Raw genomic sequence first — 14,050 nt, 5'->3', positions numbered from 1 at the left:
ACATGCCAGGAAGGGGAAGAGCAGAGAAGGCATGCATGCCGATGACTCTGCTGATAGTCAGCTTGCCATAATTACCCCAGCTAGCTGCATGATATACAACAACTCAGAGCCCACTGCCAGGTACCAATCACCAAGTGGGTATAACACTATGTGTGTGTGTGTGTGTGTGTGTGTGTGTGTGTGTGTGTGTGTGATGCTACTCTAGCAATAGCAGGCTGGAATGACATGAACACGGCTCTGTGTGTGAGACTGCATCTATAGCCATAAGCTTTGTGGTTTTATATGTCGTAATCTATGTGTATTTCTTTGGCAATGTTGAAGTTAATTTACAGAGGGGCTGGCGGGACGTTAAGTCACTACGCTCGCTCTGCATGAGTGATGGGGATAGGGACAGCAAATAACATGAGTGATGGGGATAGGGACAGCAAATAACATGAGTGATGGGGATAGGGACAGCAAATAACATGAGTGATGGGGATAGGGACACCAAATAACATGAGTGATGGGGATAGGGACAGCAAATAACATGAGTGATGGGGATAGGGACACCAAATAACATGAGTGATGGGGATAGGGACACCAAATAACATGAGTGATGGGGATAGGGACACCAAATAACATGAGTGATGGGGATAGGGACAGCAAATAACATGAGTGATGGGGATAGGGACACCAAATAACATGAGTGATGGGGATAGGGACACCAAATAACATGAGTGATGGGGATAGGGACAGCAAATAACATGAGTGATGGGGATAGGGACACCAAATAACATGAGTGATGGGGATAGGGACAGCAAATAACATGAGTGATGGGGATAGGGACACCAAATAACATGAGTGATGGGGATAGGGACACCAAATAACATGAGTGATGGGGATAGGGACAGCAAATAACATGAGTGATGGGGATAGGGACACCAAATAACATGAGTGATGGGGATAGGGACAGCAAATAACATGAGTGATGGGGATAGGGACACCAAATAACATGAGTGATGGGGATAGGGACAGCAAATAACATGAGTGATGGGGATAGGGACAGCAAATAACATGAGTGATGGGGATAGGGACACCAAATAACATGAGTGATGGGGATAGGGACAGCAAATAACATGAGTGATGGGGATAGGGACACCAAATAACATGAGTGATGGGGATAGGGACACCAAATAACATGAGTGATGGGGATAGGGACACCAAATAACATGAGTGATTGGGATAGGGACACCAAATAACATGAGTTATGGGGATAGGGACACCAAATAACATGAGTGATGGGGATAGGGACACCAAATAACATGAGTGATGGGGATAGGGACACCAAATAACATGAGTGATGGGGATAGGGACACCAAATAACATGAGTGATGGGGATAGGGACACCAAATAACATGAGTGATGGGGATAGGGACACCAAATAACATGAGTGATGGGGATAGGGACACCAAATAACATGAGTGATGGGGATAGGGACAGCAAATAACATGAGTGATGGGGATAGGGACACCAAATAACATGAGTGATGGGGATAGGGACAGCAAATAACATGAGTGATGGGGATAGGGACAGCAAATAACATGAGTGATGGGGATAGGGACAGCAAATAACATGAGTGATGGGGATAGGGACAGCAAATAACATGAGTGATGGGGATAGGGACACCAAATAACATGAGTGATGGGGATAGGGACACCAAATAACATGAGTGATGGGGATAGGGACACCAAATAACATGAGTGATGGGGATAGGGACAGCAAATAACATGAGTGATGGGGATAGGGACACCAAATAACATGAGTGATGGGGATAGGGACACCAAATAACATGAGTGATGGGGATAGGGACACCAAATAACATGAGTGATGGGGATAGGGACACCAAATAACATGAGTGATGGGGATAGGGACACCAAATAACATGAGTGATGGGGATAGGGACACCAAATAACATGAGTGATGGGGATAGGGACACCAAATAACATGAGTGATGGGGATAGGGACACCAAATAACATGAGTGATGGGGATAGGGACAGCAAATAACATGAGTGATGGGGATAGGGACACCAAATAACATGAGTGATGGGGATAGGGACACCAAATAACATGAGTGATGGGGATAGGGACACCAAATAACAGCATATTTCCTGGTGTGGGAGTTTCCTTTCAGTGTAGTGTACAGCACAAGACTGGCCTGAGTGGCTGCATATCTTCAGCTTTACAACCAGCAACCAGGGAGAATGTGCAGCTGCCATATCATCGCTCACGGGAATGACAAGAGTGCTCACTCGCTGAGGAAGCATCACACTCATGGGTATGCATGACTAATGAGCTGGATTTAAAAGAATTGCCTGTCCTCCTAATTAGGTCCACTGTGTTCTTTGACTTTCACTTTGTCTGCTACTGACTGGTGAAATGAAACTCATAAAAGACATACAAGAGAAAGAGAGAAATAAATCAGATTCCATGACTTTCCTAATTCAACTCCATAGCCCTTTGCAGACATGCAGTGAACTCCTGAAGATATCCAGACGTTACTCGGATGGGGTGTATGTATGTATGAACACAATTGTCCGTTGTGAGCGAGCGGCCGTGCAAATGGATCCTAAGTAACCACCCAAGCCCATATATTATTACATATTACCATGTCTGTGTGACTCGCAGAGGGGCTCATGTTAATACCACAGTTTAATGTCCAGCACAAGCGAGTGGGCGTGTGCTTACAAGCAAACGATTTGTTGCACTTGTGACAACGAGCATTGTCAGCATAGACTCTAGTTTAGTATAACCAAAGATACTTAATGTTTCGTTCTCTCAGGCGTCTCTGTCATCTCTCTCTCTCTCTCCTTCACTGCAAGTCGCTTTGTGTGTGCTCTTTGCCTGTGAGCGTGTGTGTGTGTGTGTGTGTGTGTGTGTCTGCCCCGGCCCCCTCCTCACACAGGCTCCGCTCAGAGAGAAAGCGAGTGAGACAGAGATCTTTTCTGGATTAAATAGCCCCCGTCTGCCTGTCTGTCTTGTATCATGAATACGCAACAAGATCATTGTGTTGCAGTATATATTCGAGAGATAACTTGTGGTGAGAAATAAATTGAAAATTGGTCAAATATGTTGTCAGCCTGGCTGTAAAATCGCCTTTTCCAGCGTTCATAACGTTACCGCGACCACTATTTGGCAGGGCGGCAGGCAACTTTTTGATACATCGCAAACTGCTCGCTTTTTGGCACATCGCCCCTGTTTCTAACCCTATCGCCAGAATAATGCGTTGAAGTTTTTTTTTTCATGCAGTCGATTTGCTTTCTATATCTCTGATGTAGTCTACATTGAAAAACGTAATTAAGACATAGTCCAGAGTGTCTGAAAGTGGCTCATGACTTCCCCATGATTCTTCCACGAGACACAGTAATGCATCCTCAATATGTTGGGGCCTGTTAAAATGCAAATGTGAAATGTAAATGTCCTTTTTTGAGTAGGCACAAGTCTGGGAGCTTATGTGAGCAAATCAGGATACTTGGCATTCAGAATAGATAGGTGGATATATTCTTCTATCTACTGTATAGAGATATAGATCTACCAAACATATCATTAACACATATCCATGAAATTTCCAAACGTTTTGAACATCTTTAATTTTTTTTATACCATGGTCTGGGTGAATACTCGATTCTGATTGGCTGCAGGGTGTCCATTAAAAAGTGATAATGTACAGTTGGTAAAGTCGTTCAGCCAAATGGTCTGTTCACCATTCATATCAGCGCCATAGTTTCAACAGTGGTATCAAGAGCTCTATACCCCTGTTAAGGGTTAATATGGCACTTTTGTTAGTTGAGAAAAAAAATGAGTCGGTCAAAGTAAGTATTTAAATCACCCCTGTGTGCTCGGTTTATCAAAAATAACTCTTATTTACAATTTAGATTTTCGTTTCGGAGATTTCCTTCTCCTGACAGAAGCCGGCTCTGAGCCATTAGGTGACGCACATGCCTCTGCAAGCTGAGCGGGGGCGAGCTGCGCCCTGCGGGGGCGAGCCTGGCCGTTTGAGCTTTATACCACCGTTAACGCTTAATATGGCACTTTTATAAGTTTAGAAAAAAATTGAGTCGGTCAAAGTAACTATTTAGATTACCCCTGAGTGCTCAGTTTATTAAAATAACGGCTATTTAGAAATCTGATTTTCGTTCTGGTCAGCTGACAGAAGCTCAGCTGTCAACTGTCAAACCCTCTGTTTACAACTTGCAGCGAGCAGCAGCCAGGCGCTCTGGGAGAGCGCGCGCTGCCTCTTATCACTCCACAAATCAAGTCAAAGAGGAAAAAGACGAGATCAACAAAAAGAAAACAACGAAATGGGGAGTTAACAGCAACACACTGAGAGACGTCCTTGTACAAAACATACCTGGACTCCAACATACTGAAAGCAGATAGTTTTCAGTTTACTCCTGCCTTGCGCCATTTACGTCTTATAAGACCCGCAGACGTTAACGCAATTCCCTGGAATGCGAGTTTACACAACCCAATTACATGGCGTTGCATTCTTACACATTGCCGTTTTATTTTGTATGTTGTTACATAGGCTACAATTGGCCAAATTATTAGTTAGCTTGACTCTAGAATTGTGCCAGGTGCAGCAGGCACTAAGCGGCCATTTTATCCAATGATAGCCTAATCTTGAGCAGCCGACGGGACTATTTTGTCTCGCCGTTTCTCAACTCATATTCAAGGTTAAGAAAACTACATTTTGATTGCAAAATGCATGGAAATATAAATGAATGGTCTTGTTTTGTTTCTTTGGCAAGTGACCATGGTATAAGCGGGTTAATGCACTTCGAGGTGTCCATTATCACTTTTTGAGGGACTTTGCGGAAGCAACCGGTCCTCGGCTGTGCCTCGGACCGGTTCACGCCTCTCGCGTTGTCCCTTAAAAAGTGATAATGGACACCTCGTCGTGCATTAACCCTTACATAACTCTTCCATGGGCAACAAAACACATTTCTTAAATTCTAAATCTTTCCCGCAGGTTTCCCATGAATGTAAGCACCTGGCACTGTGAAGCACTAAACACTAGCAGATGATGTCCTTACCATGGTGAGTCCCGGCTGCATCCCGGCTCGTATGGCTTCAATCTGAGTAGGAGTGAATTGAATGGTGTTCCTGTAAGACATGTTCCATTTACATTACCATTCATGTGGTATTAACTATACCAAGTAATTCATCTGAGATGTTGAAACCTTGACAGCAGCAAAACATGTCCGTTACATTTTATGTGATGTTTTTTTGTTGAGACGATCATGAAAGATACTTCAGTCAGGGGCAGGGCTGCCCCATAGGATTTGTTGATGGGTTAGATTTCAATATCAAAGTGTAAATTGGAAATGCTAAAATACCAGATGAGCCTAATTTTCATAAAGAAAGACGATTATTTATAGATCTTTGCACGAGAATACTAACAACCAACAGCCTTTTCTGTTCACATTTAATTGCATAAAATTCTCAGTCCACCTACTGTACACAGTAAATGCAGGTCTACCAAGGGCCAAAAGAGCACCAAAACATTTCATAGCTAACATGGCAGACGAAATCTCCAGGAGACATAGACGAGCAAATCAAAATAGGTGAAACAGGACACAAACGTGCACTGACAGAGCTATAAAAACCATTCGACTTGTGTGTGTGTGTGTTTTACACTGGCTGGCTGGCATGCACACACACACACACACACACACACACACACACACACACACACACACACACACACACACACACACACACACACACACAGACATGAGCAGATGCATGTGCACACACAAACATAAACACACAACAATTGGGTAGAGGTTAGAGTTCAGGTCTGAAGGCTAGGAGCTAAAAGGCACGGGCATTGTTTTCTCTGTGGACACAGTGGAGACAGATGAGGTGTAACTATCACTTCTGTTTAGAGAAGGTGAGACTCCGACTGTAGTTGACTTGTGAGGCGTGACCCTTGGACTTGACTCCTCGGCATTTGGGCCGGTTGTAGGGGTATGGGTCACTCACCGTTTGGGCTGGTTGTAGGGGTATGGACCACGGTTGGGGGTGACATGGGGCTCAACCATCAAGGTCAGGTCTTCCTCTTTGTCCTCCACTTTCTCATCCACCTTCCTCTTCTTCCCTTTGTCTGTTCTGTTCGGGAGGGGAAACTTGATTCTGGAACAAAAGGCCCAAGGTTATTGAGTATGTCGTCACAGAGAGCTGAAAAAACAGCATCTAACAGAGTGATTAATTATAGCCAGCCTCTACTGTGGTGGGATTTTAATACATTACATAAATAACCACCAGTATGCGATAACACAAGAACAGGCGAATGATAGAAATACTTAGCTTTTAACTTATTTCCTTTGCTTAATTATTCCTCCATTCCTCCTCTAGCTAAGACAAACTCAATAAGACCTTACTCAGCTTCATCTTTGACCTTTCACCCTCACCTGAAAGGGGGGACCTGCAGTTCAGGATTCTGCTCTGTGACCTTGACAGCATAACCGGGGAAACAAGAGCGCAAGTGGTCCAGGGACAGAAAGGTGTCATTGAAATCCAATGTGGAGATCTGATTGGGCATTTTGGAGTAGTGGGCACTGCCTGGATCACCATAGCCCAGGATGATGTCATGAAGCCAGTCAGGGACAACGCACTCTGTGTTCATCAGGTTTCTAATGGTCTCCAGCACCGCCTAGTACAGACACACACAAAAGACAGTTTGGATAGATATCAAAACAGCAGTTAACATTAGTGAAAATCTGATTTGAGGCGGGGGAATTGTCACCATTTGAATGAAGCACCATCTAGCAATCTAGCGAAACCAGATGGTTTAGCTGGATGGGGGCTTGATGGAGAAGTGGACATTTTCTTTTTACATTTTAATGAGCTGCAAACCATCTGATGCCCTGTGCATCAAACCCCGGATCAAGAAACTTGTTTACTTTCATCTCTGGCTATATCAGAGATGGAGAAGCATGCTTCTGGAATACCTATTAGTTACTGTACACACACACACACACACACACACACACACACACACACACACACACACACACACAAACACACACACACACACACACACACACAAATCAGAAGCATCTGTGACTCCTCTGGCTTTGAATGACAGAAATGGGTTGGGAAGATGAAACATAACAGATCACGCTAGAAATAAAAAGCTGCTAAACAAAACTGAGCAAAACTGTGACTATTAACACATGTTTCACAGGGTTGTGTGGTTAACCAATCTATGGCTGGAGGAAAAACGGTAAATAACTTGTGAAATAAAAAGGACCTAGTGCAGGGATTTCCTTTTTCTGAACCTTCTCTAGCAGCAGGCTTGTTCAGGAGTGCAACCTGATCCTACAGTATGCATCAACCATGCATGGCTTGCTGCCAGAAATGGATTCCTGGCAAGAGAACGAGAGGAGGGGGTCGAGCATCACAAGGTCACCCAGGGAGAAGTGTCTGTTTGGGATGGGTGGGACGGGACGGGGGCCTTGAGTGGGCGGTCATTTCAGAGTTGCCCTGGCCCCAACCTTACATCTACAAGACCCCAGCAGTATAATACACGTGATTGATCACCCAAGAGTGATGGTGGGAGGGCCAGAGCTCAAGGTCTGAAGAAGCACTACTCAAACAGAGAAAAATATGGAGGGGAATAGAGAGATAGAGAAAGGAAGGGACAACATGCTTATCTAAGTTAAGTGTTGGGGCTGAACATAAGGTTATGAATATAAGGTTATGGATATAATCCCGGTTTTATGAATAATAAGAGTGAGATGACTCACTATGGCACCAGACCCTCCTGGGCTGTACTGATGACTGCACACAGCGCATGCGCCTCATTGCAAACGAAGAAGTAACTTCAGTTGCTCTTGGTTAGTTTGGTTAATCTTTGTTAGTTCTGGGTGTGTGAATTTACTTCGAAATTGACAGTTTCCAGTAATTTTGGATGATTTCATTGCATGGTGAGTACACGAGTCACAACACGTGAGTGTTTCTGGCGCTGTTGAAATGTGTATTTTGGGCGACTGAACCGTTCACTACCATTGTAGCGCTGCTAAGCAGCAGCGAGGGCTGTACCACTCTTTATAGACGGTTTTCACCAGAGCGCAACCCCACAGCACTTCCTTTTTCTCAGCATTCGGCAAACTGCAGAAATATTCACTCGACATCGTTACTTTTGTTTTCACCGCTCAGCTGTATAGACGGTTTTCACGGAATGGTCAGTCCTGCATTTGAATGTTTTTTTTCTTTTATGTCCATAGCAAACACTGCAACAGGAAGTGAGCGGGGGTTCAATTTAGAATGTTTTTGTTGTCAAGTTAAAACCGTCTATAGGGCACGCAGGGTGACGATAAAGGCATCCACATTCTCCATTTACTGTCGGCAATATGGCTAATAGGCAAATCTCCCAAAAATGTTGACGTATCCCTTTAACTGTGTCACAAAACCGCTTGTGCGACGCACGGGGCTGAGACATCCAGTCTATAGAACCGAGCAAAAGAGAGGGTCGAGGTCCAGCTCGCCACCGCACAAATGTCCTCAGAGTGGGAGGGATCACAGAGTGGGAGGGATCACAGAGTGGGAGGGATCAGCTAGCTGGCTACAGCGGGGCTATCAGAATGAGTGTGTGCCTGTTCTCTCTCACTCTGGACAGAGTGGGGGGGAATGCAAAAAATGATGCAAGCTCAAGAAATGGAGAAATGTATTCCAAATCCAAATGTAGGGATTTGGTGTAGAAAAAATAGTGCTTCTGTCTAGGAGGATCTGGTCCCCTTATGTGAGTTGCCTCACGAATTATTAGAAATACAACTGTGTGTTTCAGCTTGTAGTTCAAACCTTGAAATTATTCTCCTTGGGTTTGCGCCTCATGATGATGTTGAAAGTCTCATAGGGGTCCTCAGACCCACTCTGAATGCTGCTGGTCATGTCCTGCTGGTACTGGTTCGGGTCAAGCCATATACGGAACGTTCTGGAGTCCCCTCGCAGCTTAGGCTTTGGGTCAGGTCCTAGATCAGAGTGGAGAATGCTTGTTACAACATGTTTTGACTGGATATCAGTATGGGCTCAGGAACACATCAACATGCATGACATCTCTGTCTTCTTGGTACGTTCCACAGTTTAAAGCACACCCAGCATATTATGCACTGATTCTTCCTCTCTGTCCAAACTTGCAAGACTGGACATAGACGTCGGGGGGCAGTCTGCTGTAGACTACCATGTGTCTCCTCCGATACAAGTGGGGATGCCAGCCCATTCTTTTCACCTGACAGCGAGGTGTTTTTCTGGGACGGCGTAACATGCTGGGAGGTTTATACGATCCATTAAGCACCTGTCCTGTTTAAGTGTCCTTAGTAAAGACAATGAATCCCTGTTCTGCAGCTGACCCTCTGCTCACACCTCCTAATGTTCTGCAGCTGACCCTCTGCTCACACCTGTTCTGCAGCTGACCCTCTGCTCACACCTCCAGCTGACCCTCTGCTCACACCTCCTAATGCAGCTGACCCTCTGCTCACACCTCCTAATGCAGCTGACCCTCTGCTCACACCTCCTAATGCAGCTGACCCTCTGCTCACACCTCCTAATGCAGCTGACCCTCTGCTCACACCTCCTAATGCAGCTGACCCTCTGCTCACACCTCCTAATGTGACCCTCTGCTCACACCTCCTAATGCAGCTGACCCTCTGCTCACACCTCCTAATGCAGCTGACCCTCTGCTCACACCTCCTAATGCAGCTGACCCTCTGCTCACACCTCCTAATGCAGCTGACCCTCTGCTCACACCTCCTAATGTGACCCTCTGCTCACACCTCGTGTTCTGCAGCTGACCCTCTGCTCACACCTCCTAATGGTTCTGCAGCTGACCCTCTGCTCACACCTCCTAATGGAGGTGGGACAATTCAAAAGAGAATTTGTCTACATGGATCAATAAAGGATCACATTATTATTTACATCTATCACTAAGCATACCCCTTTGAAAAGCAGAAGACCATATCTACTTTATAAACATGTTGACATACGAGCGATGTGTCATGCAACCTCATTTATACATAAAAGCACAAAGGCCATATCTATGTTATAAAAAGAAACGTTGACATATGAGCCATGTGACTTCAGCCAGCTGCCAAATGTAGGGCACATGTGGAGATTTAACCTCAGCTCAAGAGTCAAGGGAGCTGCAGAATTCTCAAGCTGACCAGTTTCTTGAACATGTGGCTAATGAGCTAGAGTGGATCACTGCAGATTTATTTGATTGGATAGGACAGTAGATTGACAGGAAGAGTGGGGAGAGAGAGGGGATGACATGTGGCAAAGGACCACGGGTCAGATTGGCCATGCAAGGGCTATAAGCCTTTGTGGTACGCGCTCTACCAGGTGAGCCACCGGGACGCCCCCTGTCATATAATTAAGCAATATATCACGAGAGCAAGTGTGTTGTGGTGAATATATCCCGCTGATAAGCTGTTATCCCACTCGGCCTGCGGCTTCGTGGGATAACAGCTTATCAGCGGGATATATTCCACAACACACGCTGCTCGAGTGCTATATTGCTTTTATAAAACGGTTTCCAAGTATAATAATATAATAATAATAATACTATAAGTCCGACTGGCATTGTATTCTGATAGAGTCAGTTGAAACACTACTGTAAGGCGGGACCTCTAGCAAGAAGATAGACGTGCGGGTGATTTGATTGGATCGTTCTGGAGATTGAAGTCGACATTGGCCAATCCTGGCGCTTGCTGAGAGCTTTTTGCAAAGCTCGACACCAGAGCCGTATGCCGACACCAAGTAACGTTACGTCTTATTTAGAAATGCGGGGTTAAGAGTGAGGGCGCGCGAGAGAGGGGTTAAGACATTAGCCCGCGTCTATTCTTGTACAAAACATCATTTTCTGCGAAGTATTAGTAAAGTTATAAGCGAAGATCGATTCACAAGGATCTGAAAACTGTCTCCGCCATTTTGTTTTTGAGGTAACCAAAGCCTAAGAGAGTTGCGCCATCATGCGTCTGGCTGCAAGCGAGTAGCTTTTTGTTTTGACACTACTGTAAGGCGGGACCTCTAGCAAGAAGATAGACGTGCGGGTGATTTGATTGGATCGTTCTGGAGACTGAAGTTGACATTGGCCAATCCTGGCGCTTGCTGAGAAGCTGAGAGCTTTCTGGAAAGCCCAACACGGAGCTCGAGCGCAGGGCTGCCTTTTAGTAAGAGAGTTGCCATGGCAACCAATAACCCATGGCCATGGGTTATTGAACTCGGTTACTGGAATTATACAATGGCTGTGAACCAATCAGATTGCTTGATTTGAGAGAGCCGTTTTATAATTAAGCAATATATCACGAGAGCTAGTGTGTTGTGGTGAATATATCCCCCTGATCAGTTGTTATCCCACGAGGCCGCAGGCCGAGTGGGATAACAACTGAGCAGGGGGATATATTCCACAACACACGCTGCTCGAGTGCTATATTGCCTTTATAAAAGGGTTCCAAGTATAATAATATAATAATAATAACACTATAAGTCCGACTGGCATGGTATTCTGAGAGTCAGTTGAAACACTACTGTAAGGCGGGACCTCTAGCAAGAAGATAGACGTGCGGGTGATTTGATTGGATCGTTCTGGAGACTGAAGTTGACATTGGCCAATCCTGGCGCTTGGCTGAGAGCTTTCTGGAAACCCAGGCAGCTCGAGCGCAGCGTTGCATTCTCAGGGCTTGCCCGACACCAACTAACGTTACGGGGTTAAATGCGGGGTTAAATGCGGAGTTAACAGCCTTTCTTTTGCAAAGAAGACATTAGCCCGCATCTATTCTTGTACAAAACATCATTTTCTGCGAAGTATTAGTAAAGTTATAAGCGAAGATCGATTCACAAGGATCTGACAGCTGTCTCCGCCATTTTTTTTTTCTACGTTGTCATTTGAGGTAAGCCTTATTATTACTCTCTTAGTAAGAGAGTTGCCATGGCAACCAATAACCCATGGCCATGGGTTATTGAACTCGGTTACTGGAATTATACAATGGCTGTGAACCAATCAGATTGCTTGATTTGAGAGAGCCATTTTATAATTGAGAATATACACATGAAATGTGTAAACATGTTTGTATGTTTGTGTATGTGCAATAATTTAATTGCAATAATAATTGCCACCTCATTCTTTAATTTTCCAAAGTATACTCTATAAAGAGCATAGCCCTAATTTGCCCGGCTACAGCAGCACCATGCCCCACCTCAGTAGCGAGAGCCCTTACATTGTGATGCCTCCGCAGGCAGGAACAGGAAGTACAATGAGATCCCTGACAGACAGGCTGAGGGCTTTAGGCTTCCTCCCACTGGGAGCCAGTGTTGTGCAACAAGTGCCGCTTTCAAAGATAGCTAAATAGGATTCTTGCGTGGTGCTGCAGGGGTGAGAGCAGGCTAGTGAAATTCAATGCTGTTGGCCTCCTGTGTGTGTGTGTGTGTGTGTGTGTGTGTGTGTGTGTGTGTGTGTGTGTGTGTGTGTGTGTGTGTGTGTGTGTGTGTGTCACTGTGAGGATGATCAAATCCCCCTTACTAAAATGAGTGTGGTGGTGGGTCAATAGCAGAAGCTAGACCCTCAACACCACGGGATAACAGTGTGGACAGCTGGGCAAAGGTGTGTGTAAGCAGTCAAGACAGGTAGACCGATGTGTCATCAGTGTCACAAACTGCCAGCTATTACAAGATGGGATTAAATCAACACATCATTCAATAACAGTTTCATGCATTCATTCAGGTGGAATTCACATAATATTTTAACATTGTGTACTTGAGTAATAAACAATTATTTTTCTGAGGAGAGTCCTGGACACAATAATCCTCTGCTATCTGTTAGTCAGTAGTAGTTAATGTCCCAAAATGCAACGCCTTCACCAAGTGTCCAATGATTGATGTGACACCACCCCTCTAATCAGTGCATCACAGTACCAGTCTGAAAGTTTAACCAAGCCGACAGCGGCAGCAGGGCCATGTTCCCTAGCCTCGCCCTCTGCATATTTAATCCAAACAAATGAGAGTGGATAGGGGACAGAGTGCTTCAGTACATGGACACATGTCCTAACGGGGACAGGGTGCTTCAGTACATGGACACATGTCCTGATGGGGACAGGGTGCTTCAGAACATGGACACATGTCCTGATGGGGACAGAGTGCTTCAGTACATGGACACATGTCCTGATGGGGACAGAGTGCTTCAGTACATGGACACATGTCCTGATGGGGACAGAGTGCTTCAGAACATGGACACATGTCCTGATGGGGACAGAGTGCTTCAGTACATGGACACATGTCCTGATGGGGACAGAGTGCTTCAGTACATGGACACATGTCCTGATGGGGACAGAGTGCTTCAGAACATGGACACATGTCCTGATGGGGACAGAGTGCTTCAGAACATGGACACATGTCCTGATGGGGACAGGGTGCTTCAGTACATGGACACATGTCCTGATGGGGACAGGGTGCTTCAGTACATGGACACATGTCCTGATGGGGACAGGGTGCTTCAGTACATGGACACATGTCCTGATGGGGACAGAGTGCTTCAGAACATGGACACATGTCCTGACGGGGACAGGGTGCTTCTGAATAGCACCTGGTGTGAACCAAGAGTAATTCAGGTGAACCAACCACTTTGAGGGAGTGCTTTGGGCTGTGGGGGAGAGCAGAGGGCAGCAGGAGGAAATGGAGCATATCGCTTCATTGTACAGATATAATATATTAAAATAAGTTGGTTGGGGGTCGGACACACCCATTCCCCTCCATTGAGTCTTCTTTTTGATGTAACTTGTATGGTTTTGATTGAAGGAATATGGCAGCTTGCAGTGCTCAAATCATCATATTCATAATGCCACAAAGTGTTGCAGTGCTCAAATCATCATATTCATAATGCCACAAAGTGTTGTCGTTGCCAATACCTTGTTTGAGAGCTAGTCTAGAGGTGAGTGTAGCCTATACGGCACATTACTGTATTCTGCTGCAGAAGCACATCTGGTGTTCTATTACAGAAGCACATCCATCAGATAC

At 45.3% G+C, this 14,050-nt stretch overlaps 1 protein-coding gene across 2 annotated transcripts in view; it reads right to left on the bottom strand.

Moving 5' to 3' along the window:
- aqr (aquarius intron-binding spliceosomal factor) overlaps nt 1-14,050 on the bottom strand; it is a 112,270-nt gene that overhangs the window by 50,536 nt on the left and 47,684 nt on the right. For both annotated transcript variants that reach the window (XM_083632899.1, XM_083632898.1), the window contains 4 exons: nt 8,846-9,015; nt 6,454-6,695; nt 6,026-6,175; nt 5,074-5,143 (listed from right to left, as the gene is read on the bottom strand). In XM_083632899.1, coding sequence (XP_083489025.1) covers nt 5,074-5,143; nt 6,026-6,175; nt 6,454-6,695; nt 8,846-9,015 — 632 coding nt within the window. The remainder of the gene's footprint in view (nt 1-5,073; nt 5,144-6,025; nt 6,176-6,453; nt 6,696-8,845; nt 9,016-14,050) is intronic.

Source organism: Poromitra crassiceps (assembly GCF_964638095.1).
Source record: "Poromitra crassiceps genome assembly, chromosome: 3".
NCBI classification, from domain to species: domain Eukaryota; kingdom Metazoa; phylum Chordata; class Actinopteri; order Beryciformes; family Melamphaidae; genus Poromitra; species Poromitra crassiceps.
This window is presented reverse-complemented; position numbering and strand designations above follow the sequence as displayed.